Source organism: Oxyura jamaicensis, chromosome 1 (genome assembly GCF_011077185.1).
Source record: "Oxyura jamaicensis isolate SHBP4307 breed ruddy duck chromosome 1, BPBGC_Ojam_1.0, whole genome shotgun sequence".
NCBI lineage: Eukaryota > Metazoa > Chordata > Aves > Anseriformes > Anatidae > Oxyura > Oxyura jamaicensis.
The window spans coordinates 128,410,098-128,430,944 of record NC_048893.1 but is presented as its reverse complement, the minus strand read 5'-3'; the positions used below and the strand labels follow the sequence as shown (position 1 = coordinate 128,430,944).

The 20,847-nt window shown below is 40.7% G+C and overlaps 2 protein-coding genes across 5 annotated transcripts in view; both read left to right on the top strand.

Annotated features, from left to right (window-relative positions):
- The window catches only part of WWC3 (WWC family member 3), a 60,661-nt gene extending 57,166 nt beyond the window's left edge, over nt 1–3,495 (top strand). For all 3 annotated transcript variants that reach the window (XM_035342105.1, XM_035342030.1, XM_035341950.1), the window contains exon 22: nt 942–3,495. In XM_035342105.1, coding sequence (XP_035197996.1) covers nt 942–1,008 — 67 coding nt within the window. In that variant the 3' untranslated portion in view covers nt 1,009–3,495. The remainder of the gene's footprint in view (nt 1–941) is intronic.
- A 684-nt stretch (nt 3,496–4,179) lies between these two features.
- Nucleotides 4,180–20,847, top strand: part of CLCN4 (chloride voltage-gated channel 4) — a 46,857-nt gene continuing 30,189 nt past the window's right edge. Inside the window, exons 1-3 of one of the 2 annotated variants that reach the window (XM_035342231.1) lie at nt 4,180–4,224; nt 17,848–17,999; nt 18,372–18,471. In XM_035342231.1, the coding sequence (XP_035198122.1) occupies nt 4,221–4,224; nt 17,848–17,999; nt 18,372–18,471 (256 nt within the window). In that variant the 5' untranslated portion in view covers nt 4,180–4,220. Of the gene's footprint in view, nt 4,225–6,825; nt 6,970–17,847; nt 18,000–18,371; nt 18,472–20,847 lie in introns of those variants that run through there. The other variant, XM_035342300.1, reaches the window with a different exon arrangement.

Genomic DNA, 20,847 nt, shown 5'->3' with positions numbered 1-20,847 from the left:
GTTTGCATAGTATGTGTCCTCTCTTAGCTTTAGATTGTATACAGGTGCCATTGATAATGGGCATTTACTTTAGCTTTTTTTTTTTCCTTTTTTTTTTTTTAGTAGAATAACATTAGGAGTAAGGATTGAAGAAATACTAGTGCAGGGTAGCTGTGGAAGAAAGCTCAGCTATTTTATATTCTACTGTCAGTGTTTCGATTTTTAGAACTTGTTTGCAGGGCATACTTAAATAAAATGCAAAAGTTGTCCATCCTTTAATGAATTATATTGGAAAGGGAAAGGTCTTCCTCAGAAATATGGAGAGGAAATAAGAGGAATAAAAATTTTAGCATTGCTTTTGCATCTTGTATTTCTGTTAATAAAACAGTATTCATTTGCTTTGGCTACTGAGATACAAAATTATGTGGGGAATGGATGAGATGAGAGAGATGCAGTAAAATGAAGCAAATGATAACTTGCTTGTTTAAATTCTTGCCCCTTGTACACACACATCCATTTCTTATGACAGGTAAAGAATATTGTTTTTCGATAAAGAAGCAAAAAGATGAAACTGCCATCAGTTTTGTTGTGGTAGGCACTATTGAAAAATGTAGAAGGTGAACTTCGCATTGCAGAGAGGACTTACTCAGAGCTAGTCCTGTGAAACTTTTTTTACAGTGAACTATAATTGATGTCCAATAAGTTGTATAAAGCTGCCACCTAAATTTTCAAAACCAGTAGTTGTGTTCAAGGGAGTGCCTCCAAAAGCATGCAGTGATGAGTTGTTGTAAGTTTGTAGTATTCAAGTACAAGTGCAGTGTGTAACAAATACTAAGCACTAACCAGAGTTAAAAACAACAACAACAAAAGATGTTCCTGCAGGGGTGTGGGATATATTTGATTATATTTTATTTGAGGCATATATTTGATTGACTTTCTTTTCATCTTTTTTTTGGTCACAGAGAGAAGATAGCATTTTTTACAAGACCAAGGATTAACATACCTCCTCTGCCAGCTGATGATGTATGACATGTTGCATTGTAAACATGAAGTATTTATCGCTTTTATTTTAATGAAGTTATTAGATTAGCCAAGTTTCTTTAAAAAAAAAAAGTGCAAAAGCTAATATACACGTTTTGTAAAAAATAAAAAAAGTAAAAAAAGTAAAAGTAAACAAACCATATATATAAATATATATACATATATATATTTTATAATAGTGACTGCAACAAGGCTTGGTTTTTCCTTGTTGTGAAATTGACATCTCTGAAGACAACTTATTTTATAAAAGATCGACTATCCTGTTAAGAGCGTGTACAGTTTTTATGCTGTTTTATTTGACTTAAAGGCTGGAAGACAGAAACAAAGTGAGTTCAGGCAAATTCACTGTAGTGTAATTTATTTATAGTGCCTTTTTTCCTTGAAGGAAAATACCTACTTTAAGATGTATTTTAAGACTGAAATTTTGTTCTTCAGTATTTGTCATACAGTAGAATGGAACCATTGAGCTGGTTTTGTTTCTGATACCTGAAATGAAAATACTGTGTTCTAAAATTGTCACTTTTTCAGCTTTATTATCTGTAGCTTATTATGTACATTGTATCCTTTAGCACTGTCTGTGTTATAGCAAAATATTATCACCTGCAATGTGTTTAACACTGATTAGAAGTGATGTTAAACATTGCAGAATTCATTTGCATGTTCTTACTGTGCACTAATAGATTGTTTTCATTTCAGTTTTGTCTAAAATATCTTTATATTCTTAACTAGATTCTCAGTTTAAACGGAGGAAGGAAAAGGGTGACAGGTCTTTGTTTTGCTGTTTAAGGGAAAGGTAGTTAAAAGAGCACTGTGAGCTAGCTGTGTGGAAAAACTGCTGAAGGAATAGAGCAACTTCTGCAGTTTTAAAGATTCTGGTCTGATTCAGGAAAACACGTGCTAATTTCAGAAAGCAGCTGCAATAAATAAGGGTGCTTAAGCACATGTTCATCCTAATGGATTTGCTTTGAGGTTACTACATGTGAGTTCTGTTGTACAGTGACACTTTCCAGAAAGGAGGTGTATAATTCTGGAAGATATAGCTCACTTGATTGCTAGTTGGACCAGGAGAAATCTGGTCAGAAATAATTTTCTTGTAACCATTCACTGTAATGAAAGACTGTCACCCTAAATTCCCGAGAATGCCAGTTTTGTGTCCTTGCATCCTGCAAGTATGTAAAAATACTTCTTTACTAAGCTACTATAATAGTTTCTCATATTTTTCTAATTATTACCTACACAGAGAGGTGCCCAACACAAGACTAACTTTGCAAATTGCTGGAATTGCTCAGAAAGATGATCATGCTGTCTTTTCATTATGCCCAGGTCAAATTGGCTCCAATTTTTTGTATGTCAGGAAACCAAAGCAACAGTCAAAAACTAAACAGACTTATCAAAACCTCCGACCAATGGGAATATTCAAATATTTTGTAAGTCGTCTATGTGAGTTTCAAGAGCTTATACTCTGTTAGTTTGTCAAAGATAAGGAAAACCTGAAAGTGAAACTGAATTGCTTTTATTTGTCCAGGCTGAGACCAAAAATAATGGAGGGGGTGGGGTGGGGGCTGGTAAATCTGAATGATTAATCAACAAGGATGATTAGCAAAGACATTTAATTTTAAGCTACTATAGGCCTGGTATAGCCTATAATCATTACAGACATCAAGTGACCTGGTGATGTAGCAATACATACGAAATCAAAGTATGTTCAGTGTTTATCATGCTAACCATCCTGAAGTCTCTCTTTTTGCCAGTTAAGCTTTGGTGGGTGTACATTGGGTTCCTTGGGCTGAACTAGAGCTATTCAGAAACTATGCAGATAACAACCAAGTAAATGATGTAAGAAATTGCTAGTGCTTGGGTAAAAGTCTAGGGACAGCAAGCCTTCAAGTGCTTGTTACTTGAAAAGATCAGTTGGTCAGAATTTCACGTCTCATGTTTGGTGGAGACCCTTACATAGTAGTATTTATCCAAAGTTACCATGTGGTGATACCAGAAATACTTGCTGTGTACTAAGAATAGACAGCACTGTGTTTTCATGAGGGTATTACAATCCCAGAAGAGCTTGCCAGAGAGGTTTTGAGATCTCTGCCCATGGAGGTGTTGAGGATTTGACTGGGCATGGCCCAGAGCAGCTTGGTTGTATTAGAGCCGCTTTGAGCAGGGGCTGCGATAGGGACCTCACTTCCACCCTAAATTGTTCTGTGACTGTGTAACGAAGGGGCAATGTCTGGTGGCTTACCTCTAAGGGGGTTCAGCTGGTGTTTTTAATTAGTGACTGCTTGGAGACGTCGTCGGTTTATCTTGTGAGTCCGTGATTCTGACTGCTGTAATGAGTTCTGTCTTGATGTGGTAATGAGTTATCATAGTCAGTATTCATCTCTCTCATTTTTGTCACAGTTCTGTATGATTGTGTCATTTTTGTATTATTTGAAAGTATTTCTTCTACAAAATAAAATAATTTGCCATAAACAGAAAGAGAGTTTTGTTTATTGTCACAGAAGAGATTGTTTCAGTGGTTTATATTTGCCTCATTGATGATGCTTTCATGAAGAAATTTTATATTTTGTATAACGGTGAATGTAATGGATTTTCAAATGAAGAAAAAAGAGGAAATCTGTGAAGTCAGGGATTCTAGAGAGGTTGCACTGAAGACCTGAAATGGATACAGAGTGTAAGGAATGGCAGGTATGTTCTCCCACGTGCTTACTGCTCATGATAAGCTGACAGCTGTATCTGAGGCTCCTAGCTGAATATTCCAGGAATTCACGGGTAGCTCCTTATGACACATTGAACCGCATTTTTTTTTTTCTAGCAGAAGTTTGTACTTTGTAGATTAGTATTTGAAATAAGTTGACAGTGTTATTTCTGTAGTATCTTATTTATGACCATTCCCAAGCTGGAAACCATTGGAAAAAATACAAGTTAATGTTAGTAGGCTGAACTTTACTGCTGCTTTCACAAAGGAAATGTTAGACCTTAATATTTATAGAAAGGCCATTTTTTGGTTTCTCTAGGCAACCCTAAGCTGCAGGAGCACAGGCAAAATTGTAGTACTGACACTTGACACCTTTCTCTGTCCAGTATTCGCAAGGGGTGAAGGGTATGACACAGTTCAGGTTATTTTTAAAATGGTCTGCTTGAAATAGTCACTTGGAATACCAACTGTCTCGCTACCATCAGGATCAACAACAAAAGCTATAATGGGTATGTTGGTATGAATTTTCTGATATTAAAACAAAATCTTACATGTGTTTCTTGCTGTGATTCTTGTAAGCACTTTTCAAGACTTCAAGGTAGGTGTTGTATAAAAAGAGCAAATATTTTTTTAGGAATCAGATGAACTCTGTATTTTGCATCCATTCTCAGCAGAATGCAAATCTAAAATTTGAATTATGTTTTTAGTGTGGAGGAGGGTATTTTACTGCTTGTATTGAATCCAATCTCCTTTTTAACTATAGAGTCATAGGTCTATGAGAGGAGGGAAAATATATATATACAGAGGGACTTAAGAAACTACAGGCTAGCAAAAGCAAGAACAATGTTCTTTAAAACATGATGTGAACAGTATTTTCTTTCCTCTGAGACTGCTTGATTGACCAAGTATAAGTGAAAGAAAATACCAAAGAGTCAAATCAAATTGATTTCAGAATCTATGTATATAAATCATTTGCTTGTACTGTGGAAAATGTCAATATTCTTGGGAATTAAAAGCTTCTTAGAAGCTGTTTCTGGTTTCTTATAACTTTTTAAAATGTCTCAAAGTTGAACGTATCTAGCTTATAGAGTCACATTTTCTACAGTGAATCAGGTATTCTGTCCCTTTAGTGTGTTTGCAGCTGGATCATCCAACTGAAAAAACAGACGTTCAGGAAGAGACTCAGTGAGTTCACCTGTGGCAAGAAACAAGAAAATTAGGAAGTGGATTTAAGAAATTCCTTCTGTCCAGGAAGAAATGGGAGATTGAGAGCCTTGTGCTCGTTTTGTTAGAGCACAGAATTGCTATTCTGTATTTCGGATGTGGTATTTGCATTCTGTAACGTGTCTTATGGTACAAAAGTTCCCAGGTACAGATGGTTTTGTCTGACTGATTCAATTCAAACTGCTTGCTATTTTCCTTACTTCTGTTTCATAAAGCAATCAAGGAAAATTGCAGATACTTTATCAAGAAAGTAAATTAAATACTGTGTTGGTTTAACTTCCTCCACAGAATTCAATTGGCATATTAATATTGATTTTAATGGGCTCAAAGAACAGATGCTGGCAAGAAGTTAGGCCTTTCCTCCTATCACTTTTCCCCACTTTACTGATGTGTTTATGGTAGCCTTGCAGCTATTAGTGATTCAGGAAAGATAGGGAAATGTGATCTGCACTACGGTATACAAAGGGCATAATCAAATCTCTTTTCTAAAGGCATGCTTCTGGCTCCAAAAAGGTGTAGGAATTGCAGGTAAAGCAAGTTAAGTGCTCAGATTTCATAATAAAATGGAAAATGTGCAACTTCTGCTTGGGGAATCCATATCAGAAATAAGGGGTACTGGAGCTTCCTTTGGTTTTCAGACAAGATCTGGAGGAAATGTGTAGCCATTCTGAAAAGGTTTTGTACACTGTACCAACTAGCTTGCTTTGTTGGGCTGAGCTGGCTGCTTAGAGCATCCAAAAAAAATGTCCAAACACCTTGGGACAAAAAGGTCTTCCAAACCATGCTCTGTGGCCTTTGAAGTTGGTGGAAGCCACACGTGCTTTCAATGACTGCTGGCTATTTTCACGTGTACCTGTACAAGATCTCCCTCTACCTAGCTGTTGTGCTTGCTTAGTAATACAAAGCACAACTTGTATACCCTGAAGGGTAAAAACCAGTCTGCACCATGTTCAAATAAGAGACGATAAGCAGTGTAAGGTGAATGTCTTGAAATAAAGGATAGCATTGCATGCACACAAACTTGCTTATTTGTATACTGTCTTAACAAAGAACAGTTAGAGCATGATCCTAGTGGGGCATATGAAATCTGTATAACAACTTCTGAAACTACTATTTTGTTGTAGAACTTGAATACATTGTACCGTATAACAAAAATATGTGTGCATATACAGATGGTTCTGAGCTGCAATACACAGTTAACCAAAATGTGAAAGTTGAGATAATTGCTTTATTATAATATTTGAGGGAAAAAAAAAAAAAAAAAAAAAAAAAAAAAAGTAGAAGCTTTGAAAAAGGAAGGATAGGCTGGCAAATAGGAAATCTTCCAAGCAGTAGCAGTTGCATTGAAGAAAAGGCAGAAGGCTGTAAATGAGATTTATTTAATGGATGAATGGGGTGGAGAATGAGGAAGTGAAGGTATCAGAGGAACGGAACCTTTGAGGTAGTCTTGCAAAGCTCAAATATGACCCAGACGTTGGAGGGAAGTCAATCTGGATAAGCTTGAAGTGGAATACTAGGAGAAGGAAAAATGCAAGGGATGGTGAAATTGTGGTTTGTCTCACTTCCAAGCTGCTGTGATTACCTATTTCATAAAGATTAAAGAAGATAATTACGACACCTGGGTGCTGCTGCAGAGTAGGCAGGAATAAATCTTAATTCGTACACTTAGAGTGCTGGCTCTTCTTCCTCTTGAAAAAAATGTGATTGTTATTGCTGTTGCAACAAAATCCATGAACTCCCTTCAAAAAAATTAAATAAAAGGCTCAGGTGAAGGGGGAAAAAGGCACTAGATGATCTAATGGCCACAGAAATATGTGAGGAAGGATAAAGAAGCTTGCAGTTTAATCCTGCAGGATTACAGACCAGTCTCTTTCCAGCCCTGTCTCCTATCAGAAATCCTATAGACGGAGGATGCAGTCACATGATTGTTACTGCTTCCTCCCCATGACATCATTGCTTTGCAGCCATACCACCAAAGAAAGGATGCTATTAAAATCTTTGGGTCTGGGCTAAATGATGTTGCATTGCAGGTAAGCAACATTAATTCTTCAAAAAAATTAGTTTGCCAGCTGCTCGTGTGCTGCTGCCCTGGAGCTGCAGCTCTGTTAGGCAGAGTTTTTGCTAGAAAAGAAAGCAGAACGGTTTCTCTGCAAGCAGAGGGTTTGCAGGTGCAGAGGCTGCTTGCTGGCTCTGTGCTGGTCTTCCGGCTGACATCCCCAGCAGAAAGGCTGCCAGCTGGAGCTGTAACGCTGAAGAAGGCCCTTTGTCCCTGCATTTTGCTATGGCTCCTTCGTGTGTCTGCTGAACTCTGTATTTGCGTGAGCAGCCATCATCATCCAGCCCTGTGGAGAGAGAGAGAGCAGCAATACTGTTCTGGTTGCATTCCCTGTTTTGTGGGATTTTTGGTTTTGCTTCGCTTAGTTTGTAACCCTGCATGCCTAAAGAAAGTTATTACAGAGAGAGATGTGTCTAAACTTTAAAAGGAATGAGGAATGACTTGTTTAGGGGGTTAACAGATGTATTTGGGGAAAGAGGCTTTTCCTTTTTTAATTTTTGCTGACGTGGTTTGAAAGTACCTAGTCCAGCAGGTTTCCTGCATAATTTGCTGTAGCGTAGGATAGGTTTTGTTTGTCATCCAAAATAAACATGAAAAAATATTCTCCCAAAAAGACAGAGGAGATGACAAGCAGATTTTTACTTCTTACACGAACTGCCAATCCTTGAAAGGCTGAAAAATCCTCACTAAATGGATTTTTTCGGACGTGGGTATTTATGTAGCAAAGTCCAAAGTCTGTTTTCTTTTCCTGGTGTGGGAGTTTAATTATGCACTCCATAAAACTAAAGGAAGACATGTATTTTCAGATTAAAAATGTTGACTTGACTCTTCCGTGGCTTTTTTAATTCTGGCTTGATTTTTTAAAATATATTTTAGGTTATTTGCAGTGCATTATTATTTTTCTTAGTTTAATAGAAATGCTAGAATGTAAGAAGCTAATTTTTGACCTTATACTAGTCAGAAAAGTACATCCCCCCCCCCCCCCCCCATTTTTTAAGTGTTCTGATGAATATTTTGTGCCTTTGCCAGAGAATGGAGGATGACTCAGCTGCAGCTTCATCAGGCAGATAGTCAGGTGACTTTTCATTCCTCGTATGCAGGAAGTTTTCTTATTTGTCAAAATCCCGTTCTTTGTTCAAATATTTTTTTCCCACTATTGAAAATTCTGAGCAATTGGCATGTCTAGGGTCTCTGTATGCACACCCAAACACTTGTGGAGGAGATTTTGGATCTCCTGTGGTGAAGTCAACTAGGCTGTATGCCTTAGTAAAAGGTCGTCTGAAGTGACAATATATGTGGTCATATCAGGATCAGAAAACATGGAAGACAAAAAAATATAGAAGCAAAACAACAACAACAAAACACAATCAAAGCCAGCCAGTAGTATTGAAGACAATGAAGTAAGAAAGGACAACAGTTTTTCAAAACGGAAAGCTCTAAATTTTTTTTTTTCAGCCAAACCTCTGTTTATACATGCTCTTGGTTCAAAAGCAATACAGATACAAACCTGTCATTTTATGAGATCACAGTGCAGACTGTGTCTTGATGGCACTAGTGCTGAGTTTCCTCTTTTAAGTTCCTCTGAAGCATCTGAAGAAGTCTTGTGTCAATTCTTCCTACCTAGCACTTAGAGTACACCAAGCTCATCTCTTGCTCACCGTGCGTGCAGGGACTTAGCTCTTTGCCCATGTGAAGTACACACCAGGGCTGCCCCACAGAGATTCTACAGGCACAATATATTTTTTTTCCCCAGCCTGGATCATATTTGAGTCCTGATCTCCTGATTTGAGTCAGGTGTTTTTCATGCAACAAAAAATGTGATACCAGCCTAAATGTATGCTGGAACAACTCAGAAATGAAGGATTTGAGTCCTTTAACAGCTATTTAGTGTAAAATTGTGACCCTGGAAATATCCCCGGTTGGAGGGCTTTGCTCACCTGGGCAGGGTGCATTTCACTCAGAGCACCTGCCCCATCTGGTTTCTGGTAGTTCCCATCTCCATGCCGAGGGACGTAGTGGCCTGGGCCTTTTAAACCAGGACTGGAGGAGGTCTCAGTCGGATTGTGTTGGATCATCTGCCTGCAGAAAACAGGCACGGAAACAGGGGCAGGTTGTAGACTAGGAGTCTAATGTGTTTCTCAGCATATATGCCTACATACACTAAAGGTAATGGATTTACTCAGATTTCTTCCTCTAGCCCAGAAGAAGCAAAAATCACACATGACCCACAGCTGATGCTAAAAGAGAAATGCTGGCAGAGGGACTGTTCCTAAAGCGCTTCTAACATGCTGCACTAGAAAATTATTACAAGGGAAGGCCTTTCCTTTATTGCAGGTGGGGGAACTTGGGGGTATGAAGTCACCTTTCTGTAAATGCACAGCTGACCAGCATCAATTGCAGCAATGCCAACCAGTGCCCTCAGAAAAATATGACCCTCCATCTGTGTGAGTGACTCGCTCAAATCATGAGAAGTGACATGGTAGAACAGATTAATGGCTTTTCTACTGCAGGTTTATAAGCTTTATTTCAAGCTGAGGGCTCAAAAAGGTTCTTAGTCAGAGGTGCATTTAATAAACTCACCATTTAAGGGGAGAGCCTTTTAGCGCAACTCCCTTCTCTCTGAATGTATTTTTTTTTTCCCTGAAATCCATGTTTTTCCTCTTAATACTAACATTTTCTGACTGAGGAGACAAAAGGCAGCACTGCAGACCAAAACCTGGTGCTGCAAAGCTTGCTGGTATGCGCCACAAACAGGAAAGCTGTACAGCACCCCTGACCCTTCAGCTCTGTTTTTGAGAGCTGTTTTTGAGTTTTTCTGTGACAGCAAATCAGCTGCTCCAAGAGGAAAACTCACTCTGTTTTGTGAGTAAGGGGACTAGAGGAAAAGCAAGAAAAGACGCTATGCGTGCTGCTACACTGGTTGCCTGATTGCCAGTTCTCCTCCCTCCTGAGTTTTAGTTTCTTACCAAAGATGCTGAAGGATTTCTGAATTTTATCTAATCAAACCTTGCTTTCTTCAAGAAGTAAAGGTATGCTGGGTTCTTGAAGGCCCATGGGGATCATCAGCTGGTGGAGTGTCAGCAGAGGGACATCCTTTAATAAAGCTGTCTCAACTTGGTTTGGGAAAGGCAGACCATGCACGCTCCATAGCCAACAGTGTTTCACTTGTGCTGGTTCCACAGCCTCAAGATCAACGTTAGCAATTACATTTTTTGGAGAGACTGTTCAGGCTTGCTCAAAATAACACAGAGAAGTGCATTTAGCAATATTTTTCTTAATATGGAGCCCATTTTGAGCTATGTGACTGTGAAAATTTCACTTGGCAGTTGTGGGGAAAGAGCTGGTCTCCCCCCTCCACTCCCCCTTCAGACATAACTCAGCAGATGAACTAATTTGGGTCAAACTTTCCGAGAAACCTTGAGTGGAGACCAGACACATGATATTTCATACTGAAAGGAATTTGCTTCCAAAGGAAAACCTGCTCTGGGAGGGTGAGAAGGTGCAGGCTAGGTGCACGGGCCTCTTGATACTGAGGAAAAGCACTGTCATCTAGAGGCCTCCTGAGAGAAGAAAGGGAGTAAGCCCTTGCACCCCGTGGCTGCTATGCCCCCCTCCAAAGGGGCTGGGTGCCCTGACAATTTGTCCTTAGCTCCAACCCTGCCGTGGGGCACATGGGGTGCCCAGGCCTCCAAGCAGGCCATGCTGCCCTATGCACCAGGCCCCCATGCTGGCCTCACCTCGCCTCACCTGCCCTGTGTTCCCAGCCAGTACCAGTATTGCTGCTGTGCTCACGCCCTTTGCACGTGTGGTGGTTGAGGGTGAATGTTTGGAGACTGTGGTTCTGTCTGGAGGAGCCTTTTGTGCCTTCAGTTTTCCACCACTTATCCCAAATGTTTCCCCCGTGCCTTCCAGGCCCTCTCCCCTGTGATCTACTGCCCTGTGTTTTTTGAGCTCTGCTGCGGCTTCATAATTTTTTCCGTAGAGGTTACTCAGGGTAAAGCTACACTTCAAAGATTGACTCTATTTAGCTTGCCCACACTATCATAGCAGGAAACTCCTTAATGTGTGGTGATGGGGCCATACAGTAACATGCTGCAGTATTTTAAAGTCATGTTCCAGATACTGCAGCCAGTCTGCTCTTGTGCTGTAGGAGATGGCAGGCTTGTGCAGTATTATTTACACGTATACAGGGGCTGAGCCATTAATCCTTGCATTATAAGAGAAGGATTTGCCAATTTCATTATCCCTCTGTACTTTCCCAATTTAACTTTTCTCTGCTTTTTTTTTGGTGCCATATTATGTTTCCAAAAAGGCCTATGTTCAGCATTTTTTTATTTTTGAGGAGGCAGTACCTCGCTCTGGTCCAAGGCCATCTCAACGTTTTTTAAACACCGTTGTTAAGGTAGAAGGTCAATAGATCATCTTATTCAGTCTGAGGCTTTTAAGATGAATAGTTTTATGGATATTTGTAAGCCTGAACTATTGTAAGCCATGAACTATTTGTAATAGTTCATGGATATTTGTAAGCCTGCAGAAAACTGCCCATTTAACTCGCTTGTGATTAAGTCCACTTTTGCTGTACACATCTTCCTTGTAAAATCATCACACAGCAGCATCTTACTTTCTGTTTAGTGGAATGTTTCGTAATTATTTACCTCCCTCTACATATTATAGGGTGACATGTCACGTTGCTGTTTCTAGATTGTCTTCTAGGCAGCAGGGAGTGAAGTGGAATCACATCCATCCTGCTTGGCCTTTTTGGCTGCAGGTTAAGTAAAATGTGTTCTCTCACTGCTCCTCAAAAGACATATGTCCCTGATCATCTTGCTGTATTTCTCATTCATCTCTTTCAAGGTGACCTCATAATAATTTTGCTTGCTGTCTTTCTGTGCTATCAGGCCTATTTTCTCCTGCCAGGCAGTCCTGATGGCCAGCAGTGTGACTGTGCTCTGCTCTGGGTTCCATTTCCTGCAGCGCGGGCCCTCAGCCTTGTCCTCTTAGAGCTCTTCCTGAACACTGACTTCTTCAGCTTGCTCTGCAAGCATCAGTGATCTCCTGATTACCTGGATTCAAGGCCTGGGTGGGGAGTGCTCAGTTTCTGTCTGTTACTAGATCTAAATCCCTTGGGATGGGGGCTACATGGCTGTTGGCAGAGCACCCAGCTCTTGAGATGAGATGCCCGTGCTTGACAGGTTACATTGAGCAGTCTGTGACAAGAAGTGTTAATGTCCATGAAAATGGGGCACCATGCTTGGCTTCTTTGGGCTTTCAGTACTAGGAATGGTCAACAAAGATAGCAAGACCACGGAGAGTGGCAAATCATCTGTCAATGCAAAGGAATTCTGTGATGACTGCCATTTGGTAAACCAGTAAGACTGCATTGTTCATAATCAAAGTCCAAGAGATTTTCACAGTCCCCACCCTTTGTGCAGTGCATGCTGTAATATCACGTAACATCAGCACAGCTAACTACACCAAACATTCAAATCAGTAGTGTGTTCAGTTCTGATGGAGTCTGGGTTTAACAGGCCTCGAATCATGTCAAAAGCATCATGTCTGCAGTAGGGCCCTCGCTGCTTTCTACGTATATACGTATATTGGTACCAGAGCATAGAAAAGCCATGAGATGTACCGTATTCTGCTTTCATGTGTTGGCTAACTCACACCACATTTAGAAGAGATGGAATAGATGATGCTCTGGATGCTCAGAAGTCACTCCAAACAAATACAAAATGAGGAACTTGCAATAGGCCTTTAGGCTTCTGCTTTCTTCCACCAGCCTCTTGGCAGATCCACTTCTTATGCTACAGCAGAGGAACTGAGAGAAGTATGCTTTGTTGTTTGCATAGTTACGTTCCACTTAGCCAGCCCCACACTACTGTCTTCACAGAAAACAGTATAAAGATGAAAGCATGTAGGTGAATGTTCATCTGCTAGAAATATTTGAAGTGTCGAAGTAATTCAGTAAGTGTGATCTCTTGAAAGTAACTTGAAACTTGTTGGAATTGCATTAAAACACACTGCCTGCCCCAGTGCAATGTGTCCAATTAAAACAGAAAACAGGATGAGGAGAACGTAGCATGGGACTAGCATGTCTAGTAGCTATAGGCAAGGGCCAAGACTTTTCCTTTGATGACTGTTCAGCTAGTTGTTTCCCATAGGTATACTTTTCAACTTCTTTGAACCATGGGATGTTTTGGTCTATGCTTGCCATGTCAAATATATTGCAGATCAAATCAGTCAGTCAACATAAGATCTACAATATCAGTTCACTGTTACAACTCTTCTAGCTGTGACTTTTACATTTGCACATGCTGTAATAGTGCTGTAAAGGTCAAAGGTTGTCAGCATTTCCATTATAAATGTAATTTATCATTCTTCCACAAAACTTAGCACTAGGCTGCAGTGTAATAATACAGCTGGTCTGAATCACAAGAAGAGGAGTTTACTCACTGTGAGACCTGCAGAAATGACCTTAAATATGATAATACTACTTTTTGTTTAAAAAAAAAAAAAAAGAAAAAAAAAAAGGCAAGCAAACAGCAGAAGAGACCTACAGTCCATATAGTATCTACTGTGCTTGTTGACATGTGCCAGCCCACCATGCAGCTTACTCACTGCATTTGCACCCTGGCTTCTGTAGGCTGTCTGCACTAACCTCTTCATTGCTTTCTTTGCATAGGAGGTTTCAGTGATTACTTAAAAATTATGTGGCTTCTTATATCATCAAGCTTCATGGTCTAATCTTTGAACTTGTGCTTGTGATCCTTGCTTCCAACTCCTCTCATGCAACACCTCACAAGTTTGTAGGGCAGTGTCCCTTTCTTTCTGGCTATGTAGTATTATACACCAAATGCAGGTAACTGGGAGATTTGGGATTGAGTATCAGGTTGACCTGGCCCAATGTTTCTGGAAGATACCTAAGCTTATGTGGCAGCTAGGAGAGCCTCTGTCAAGAGGCACAATTGCCGCTCCAGCACTGTGGCCTCCCTTGATTTGTGAATCAATCCCTGCCAGGACCTTGCCCCATCTACAGGACCGCAGTAGTCTGACATGGGTCTAAATCTAGGGAAATCTGCTAATTGGGCTCCAAGGAGGAAGCCTCTGAGAACAGAAGACACTGGGTTCAGTCAGACTTCTTTGTTTTCCTCATTTGGCTTTTAGCAAGAATCAGTTTTACAGTTGGTAAAGTGGAGTTTTGACAAAAATATCCAGTTGTAGATATACTAAGCTATTCAGTAAAAATGATAGCTGAAAAATAAGAGCTCTTTCCATACTGAAGCAAGGGGGATGAAATGGCAGATGAAATTTGAAGTTAATAAAGGCAAAATAATGGGGGAAATGACCTGAAGAGACCACAGAATGATTGGCTCCTTACTCTCATGGAACATATCCTGGAGTTATAGCAGATTGCTCAATGAAAATGTTGGATGTATGCCCTAAGGAAAACAAATGGAATGCCAGGAATTATTAGAAAAGAATAGGGGACTAAGCAGGAAATGTTTGCCATTACACAGATTGTTTCATCAGCATCTGGAAAAGCAGTGGAAAGGACAGGAAGGACATCTAAGTCAGAACAACAAAGGGACAAAATACATGTCACAGAGTCAGCAGCATAACAAGATCGGACACTTTTCAGTGTATATAAGCTTTGTTGGAGTATCCAAATTTTTTAGATATTCAGGTGTTAGCAGTGGCTAAGAGTTGCATTTTTTACTGATCCTGTATGCAATGGTGTTGCATTACTTTTGTTTGAATTGGTAGCGTTGGACTCATTTGGTGAGACATGGATGTCTACTTCTGACATCTCTGTAGGCAGTGAACAGACATTGTCACTTCTAGGGGACAGAATGCCTCATTATAATGTAGGTGTCTCAAATATACCAGATGAACCACCTCTGAATAGAGTTTCTCTCTTCTCAACAGCTATGAAAAGAGTCTAGATTCTAGCGTCCAGAGTCTAGAACAGATTTCTAATGCTAGATGAGACAACTTGCGCCATGAATGCTCATACTTTTGCCATCATCAGAGTGGGTTGCTGCAGTACATCTGGCTACAGTCCATGTTTGGATGACATTCATTTGCCCTTAACATGTGTGTATTAAATTAAAATATCTGCAACTAAATCGTTAGTGTGATGCTCTAGTTCTGCTGGCAGAACCGGCAGCATCTTTGTAAGCACCTCTAGAGGGCAATTTAGCTATCCTGAAAGAAACTTTGGAGATCATTTCAGATGGCTAAGTAAGGTGAGATAAATAAGTGCAAAATAAAGGAAGTGATACTTCTGGTGCTTAGTGCTAGCACAAAAGATGACAACTCTATACTACTCAGTTCAAAAGTCCTGTAGCCAGATTTTATTTACTAGAATTGAGTTTTGTGTAATCTGATATCACATCTCCACTTACAGAAGTGTGTTACCTAGAGTCATGTTTCCGGCTGATAATCATCAGGCTAGCTACAATTTCTAGGTATTGGAACACTATCTAGAATTCAAAGTTTATTTGTTTCCTAAGTCTTCCATGGCCCTGTGGTCTACAGAACTTCTGTCTCCCTGGACATGCTGTGCAGCACGTATTTTGGGGGTAGGTTCAGGCTGAGATTGTAATTATCCTACATACTTGTGGTCTGGCCTGGTATTATCCATCATAAAACTGTCATGTGCTGGGCATTGACAACATACTTAAAAAGCTATTTCTTATGTGATATAACTAGCATGTTGGGTAATTTTCTTGTAGCATTAGGGAGAACTTGCCAACTCTTCCAGCACAATAGTTCCCAGAAGTTTGTTTATACAGCAGGGGACTGCCTGGGTTCAGGCATGCAGTCTGAACTGCATGCATATACTTTGCAGGTACTTCTTCACTGTATGGGAAGAATAGGTTGGAGTAAATGACCTGCAAAATATCAGTGTGTTACAAAATAATACCACGGTCTAATTCTTTCACCTCATTTCAGCTTCCCACTTCAGTCCTCAGTCATGGCTTACAAGACACTGAACTCAAGATCCATTTGCAACTTCAGCTCCCAGGTGTCAGCCGCAGCATCCTGCCTTCGGACTCTAATTTCCCTTAGCAAATGCAGGAGTGTGCTCTCATCTGTTTTGCTAAGTACTGCTATTTTCTATTGTCACTCCTCTTAGCTGCTGCTTTTTAAATTGCCTCCATCTTGTGGCAGTCTATTTGTGCTCTGCAGCTCTGTGTGGGACACCTGCTCTGCATTTGGTTTCCTTCCCCAGGCTGTGACTCCCTTGCTTGATTCTCTTGCAGAAAAACATGCCATGGTGCTTGGAGATTACTTGATTTCCGCACTTAAAAGGTCTTCTATAGAATTATAATGATGACCTGCTGTTTTCCCCTAAGATAATGTTTTTCTCAGCTGCTTGTGCTGAGCACGTTGGCTGTGCAGTCCAAAAAGTCCTACCCAGTGGAGTGTAAAGGAGTAGACACTGACAGAGCTGAGTATTCAGGCTTGTTATATCCCTGAAGCCTACGCCAGGGGAAAAATTAAATGGATAAGATTCAAGTAAAGCAGTTGAAAATGGAGAGAGAAGGGGAAAAAGGGAAGTAAATAAAGGGAGCTAAACACAGCAGCAGAATGGGTGGGCATTTTATTTAAAGCTCATTTGTCATGTTTTTCCCTTTTCCCCAGTTAGAGAATTGCGAAATTTCCTCACTGATTCATAGATCCAAATTCTGTACATGTCAAATCATGATGTCCATATCTGAAGGAGGAGTATGGGTTGTAGTAGTGAGTACCGTATTAGCCTTGTCAGCAACCTGCAAGTTATTGTTGAGTCTGTCAAGGGGTTGCAGGCTCTGCAGAGTCAATGAGTCAATTCTGTACAACCTCTAAAGTCTGTATCTGTCACTATTTCATTTTCTTTTTTTTTCTTTTCAAGTGACACAAACCTAATCCACTATGATTCTTTTTTTTTTTTTTTTCTTTTTTCTTTTCTTTTTCTTTTTCTTTTTAAATGTTTGCCCTTTCAGATTCCAAATCCTGGCTACATTCCAGACGACCCTGTTTCCCAGACACCTATTTTAGGATGGATGGGATTATGTCACTCTTTAGAGCAAGATGTCTTTGTCTCTAGGGGCAACCTAGATGGTTCTTATAGTCTAGACAACATACGTTCGGATGGCTGAAGTTAAGTTGGATGAATCCAACCCTGTGTGCCTAAAATACTTTATTTAATAGATTCTCCTGCTACTAAGGGCTCCTCTCCTTGGGAATGATGTCAGCTTTTTCTGGAACCTGTCATATTAGTGACTGCTTTGGGACCTGACCCTGCAAAGGAGACGGTAATTTTTGCACCTAGCCAAATGTTGCTAAGGTCTCTGTGGGCAAGAGAGGTACAGTGGTTATGAGTTAACTTTTTCAGGTGTTGCTGATGTGGATTGCATGAAGTAGATGTATTTCCAGGGCTTCTGTAAACCCAGAAGAATTATGAATGGTATTGAATCATAATTAGCGTCCTGAGCTGGCAATTCTGCCTACTCAGCGACCTCCCTGCAGACAGGGCACATCTTCCAGCATGTGATCAGGATTTGCAGAAGAAGCCCAGAACTACCCTGGGTTTTGGGGCAATGTTTTCAGAAAAAATAGCATTTCTCCATTTAGAAACTGTGCTTTTTGTGCATGCTTTTTAGGGTTTGGTAAGCTGTCTAAATAGTCTTCAGAAATATACTCTTCCTACTGGCAATGCATAGATTTCAGTAAGTGCCCACCAGGACTGCTGACCCACGGCCTCTTAACTTCGTGGTTTGTGGAAGGATTTTGGAAAACTTGATTCTGCCGTGTCTGGCAAAGCTGCACAGATTTATTGAAATTCTCGTTGTTCCCCTACTTGCAGACACTAATATGGTCAATGCAGGAGAAATGAATGGTTCTGGCAACCTGATGGATTTTCTGGATGAGCCTTTCCCCGATGTTGGGACTTACGAAGACTTCCACACCATCGACTGGCTGCGAGAGAAATCACGCGATACTGACCGCCATAGAAAGGTAAAGGCAACCAGTTTTGATGCATCTCCACCCCTGGGTTACAGCCATCCTGGCTGTGAGAGAAACAAGCAGGTTTCCAAAGATTTTGCTTCCTACTTTGTCGTATCACTTGAGGAGGACTTATGAATATATGGACGCAAGATGTCTTGAGTTTGTAAATATGAAACTGCTTCTGGCAACTTAATTGGCAAAGCATCACTAAAAAGTGATTAGGACTGAAGAGAGTAGAGAGTAGAGGAATTGTATACACTTTTGAGTAGGTTAAATCCTTTTTTTTTTTTTTTTTTTTTTTTTTCTTTTAGCTTAAACACAATGCACTAAAACTCTGTCAGCCTGAATCAGCAACATATCTCTCTAAATGTATTTTTCCAGATTACAAGCAAGAGTAAGGAATCCATATGGGAGTTCATCAAGAGTTTGCTGGATGCCTGGTCAGGATGGGTTGTAATGCTTCTCATAGGACTACTGGCAGGTACATGTGTGTTAACATTCGTTATGCCTGGAACCATTTCACTGAGGTTTGCTGCAGTGCCATCTGTTTCTCTTTTTACTTCTTTGTCTGTTGGTTCATTGTCTGATGGTTCAAACTAAAAAGGCAGTTATGTATCCTTGCAGTTATAATACTTAATAAAAAATACCCTCTTGCAAAATTTCCTGCTGAGTGCTGACCTAGAAAAAAGTTATTCTCCAGTAGGGGTTGGGTTCTGTTGCTTTTGAAAATATGCATCTGAGTACTTTACATTTAATGGACTACTTTGGCTTTCTGAATCTTTGATTGACACTAGTCAATTTTATTGGTAGAGTTTTTTTCCTTATCTTCACTTGAATGAACTCTGCAGGTAGATATTATAATGAGGGTGAAGAAAATGGTGGTTGTATACAATCAAAGGGGAGCTTTGTAAATCATCATGTTCACTGGGTTATCTTCTTTACACATGCATGAGGGGAAAATACAGCTTCAGACTTAGTTCTGGATTTGCTCCCAAACCAGACAGACATTACATATTTAACAGCCTGTTCAAAATCAGATGGCAAATTCATTAATTGCCTGAATTGCTAAACTGTCTTCTACTCAGTTTAGCACATCTTCCAACTTGGAAAGCTGCACTTCTATTACCAAGTTGAAACAGCTGCCATTTTTTATGCTTTTTCAGTGATGTCAGGGTGCTCTTGTATCACGCTGCTTGGTAGAAGCTTGATGCAAAGCTTCACAGTTTCCAAGCAGTGTGAATTTCCTGCTTGCCAACTGTCAAGTTAATATGTTTATCATAGTTGTTCAGGAGTGTCAGAAGTACTGGGGAAGTTTTTGAGAAAACATTGCTGAAGTGACATTTTGGCAAATTATGCTGTTTTATAGAGATACATTTGTTTCCACAAAAGTTTTGATGGGAGAGTGAGATGGGAAGAAAGTGTGACAGTCTGTGTACTACCAGAACTGCCAAACTGTCTTTAAAGCCCGGATTTGCACTTGTCTAGGATGGGGAATTCTGCTTGCAAGTAAAGTTAGAGTGAGCCTTCAGCAATGGCCTCCCCCAGGCCAGTTGGTAACCCCCTTGGAGAATGTAGTATACACTCACATGCTCCCTTTCTCGTAAACATGTGCCAGAAGGTTTGTTTCAGTTCCACCTCACAATGAAAGCTCATTCCAACATCCTCAAGGTTGTCGCAACCCAGAACTGATGAGGTCTGCTAAAGCTCTAATGCTGGTACATCCAGTTCTAGGAGTAGAAGGTTGAGGTAAGCTGGAGCTGAGATGCATTACCTGTTGCAACCTTTTCAATGACACAGGTGCAGAACAACACATTTTGCCTCAGTCAAGACTAGTCTGTTTTTAAATTGGGGTAAGATCTTGTGAATCAATGAGAGAACAATTTTTTTTTTTTTTTTTTTGCTTGCTCATGGTTTGGGCTGTAGACTTTGCCTGCCATTGAAATGATGCATGTGCTCTCTGCATCCAGCATTTCTGGGACAGGACAAAGGTGGAGAGTCACCACCTCAGCCTCGGCAAGAGGTTAAATACCCCTTTGATCTGGGGATTATTGTTGAATGGATGAGGTTTCTAAATCAGGTTTGGAGAGGGAGGAGATGAGGCTGGAGATGCAGTCGAGTCATTTCCCCTCTCTGCTTGAAACATTACCTGCTCAGAAATACTGCCTGCCTCTTGCTCTGCAGCAGCCTTGCTCCTCCATGGCCCCTCTTACCCTGATGAATGGGCAGAAGCTGCCTCTGCTCTGAGGGGAGCAGCGCTGCACTGGGGAGCAGCCTGGTTTGGCTGTGGGGCTGTGGGATTGTGTCTTGGGCAGCTGAGCACAGACATTGCCGGGCAAGGTCAGTGGATGGCGAGGAGGGGGAAAGCAATAGCAGTGCTGTCCAGGGCATGAGGGGATGGGGAGCACCCTGCTCCAGCTGCACCCCTGCTGGGGACAGAGGCCAGCAAGGTGGGACTCTGGAGGGGAGGGATGGCAGGAGCCTCCATGTGTTTCCAAAGACACTTGGAAAAGTTACTCAGGACCAGGAGTTTAAAGTTAGCTTAAATAATATAGCAGCCTAAGTCCCAATAATTTGGTCAATTGAATCTTTCAGGTTTTGCCACACTTTAAAGGCTGCACCTCTGCAGTCAACACAAGCTGATGTGGCTGAAGGGAATGCTCCTTGTCCTCTGGTGCCCTGCCATCGGGCCCTGTTGCCCTGTGTGTGTGCAGCTGCACAGGGGGTTGGACTTGGGAAGTGTCCTGGTGGGAAAAATGGATTTTGGCCAGATTTGTTTTCAGTTGGATCTGTCAGCTCAACAGGGTTGATCACCACAGGGCCATACACACAAGCAAAATATTGCTTACGGGAAGGTACT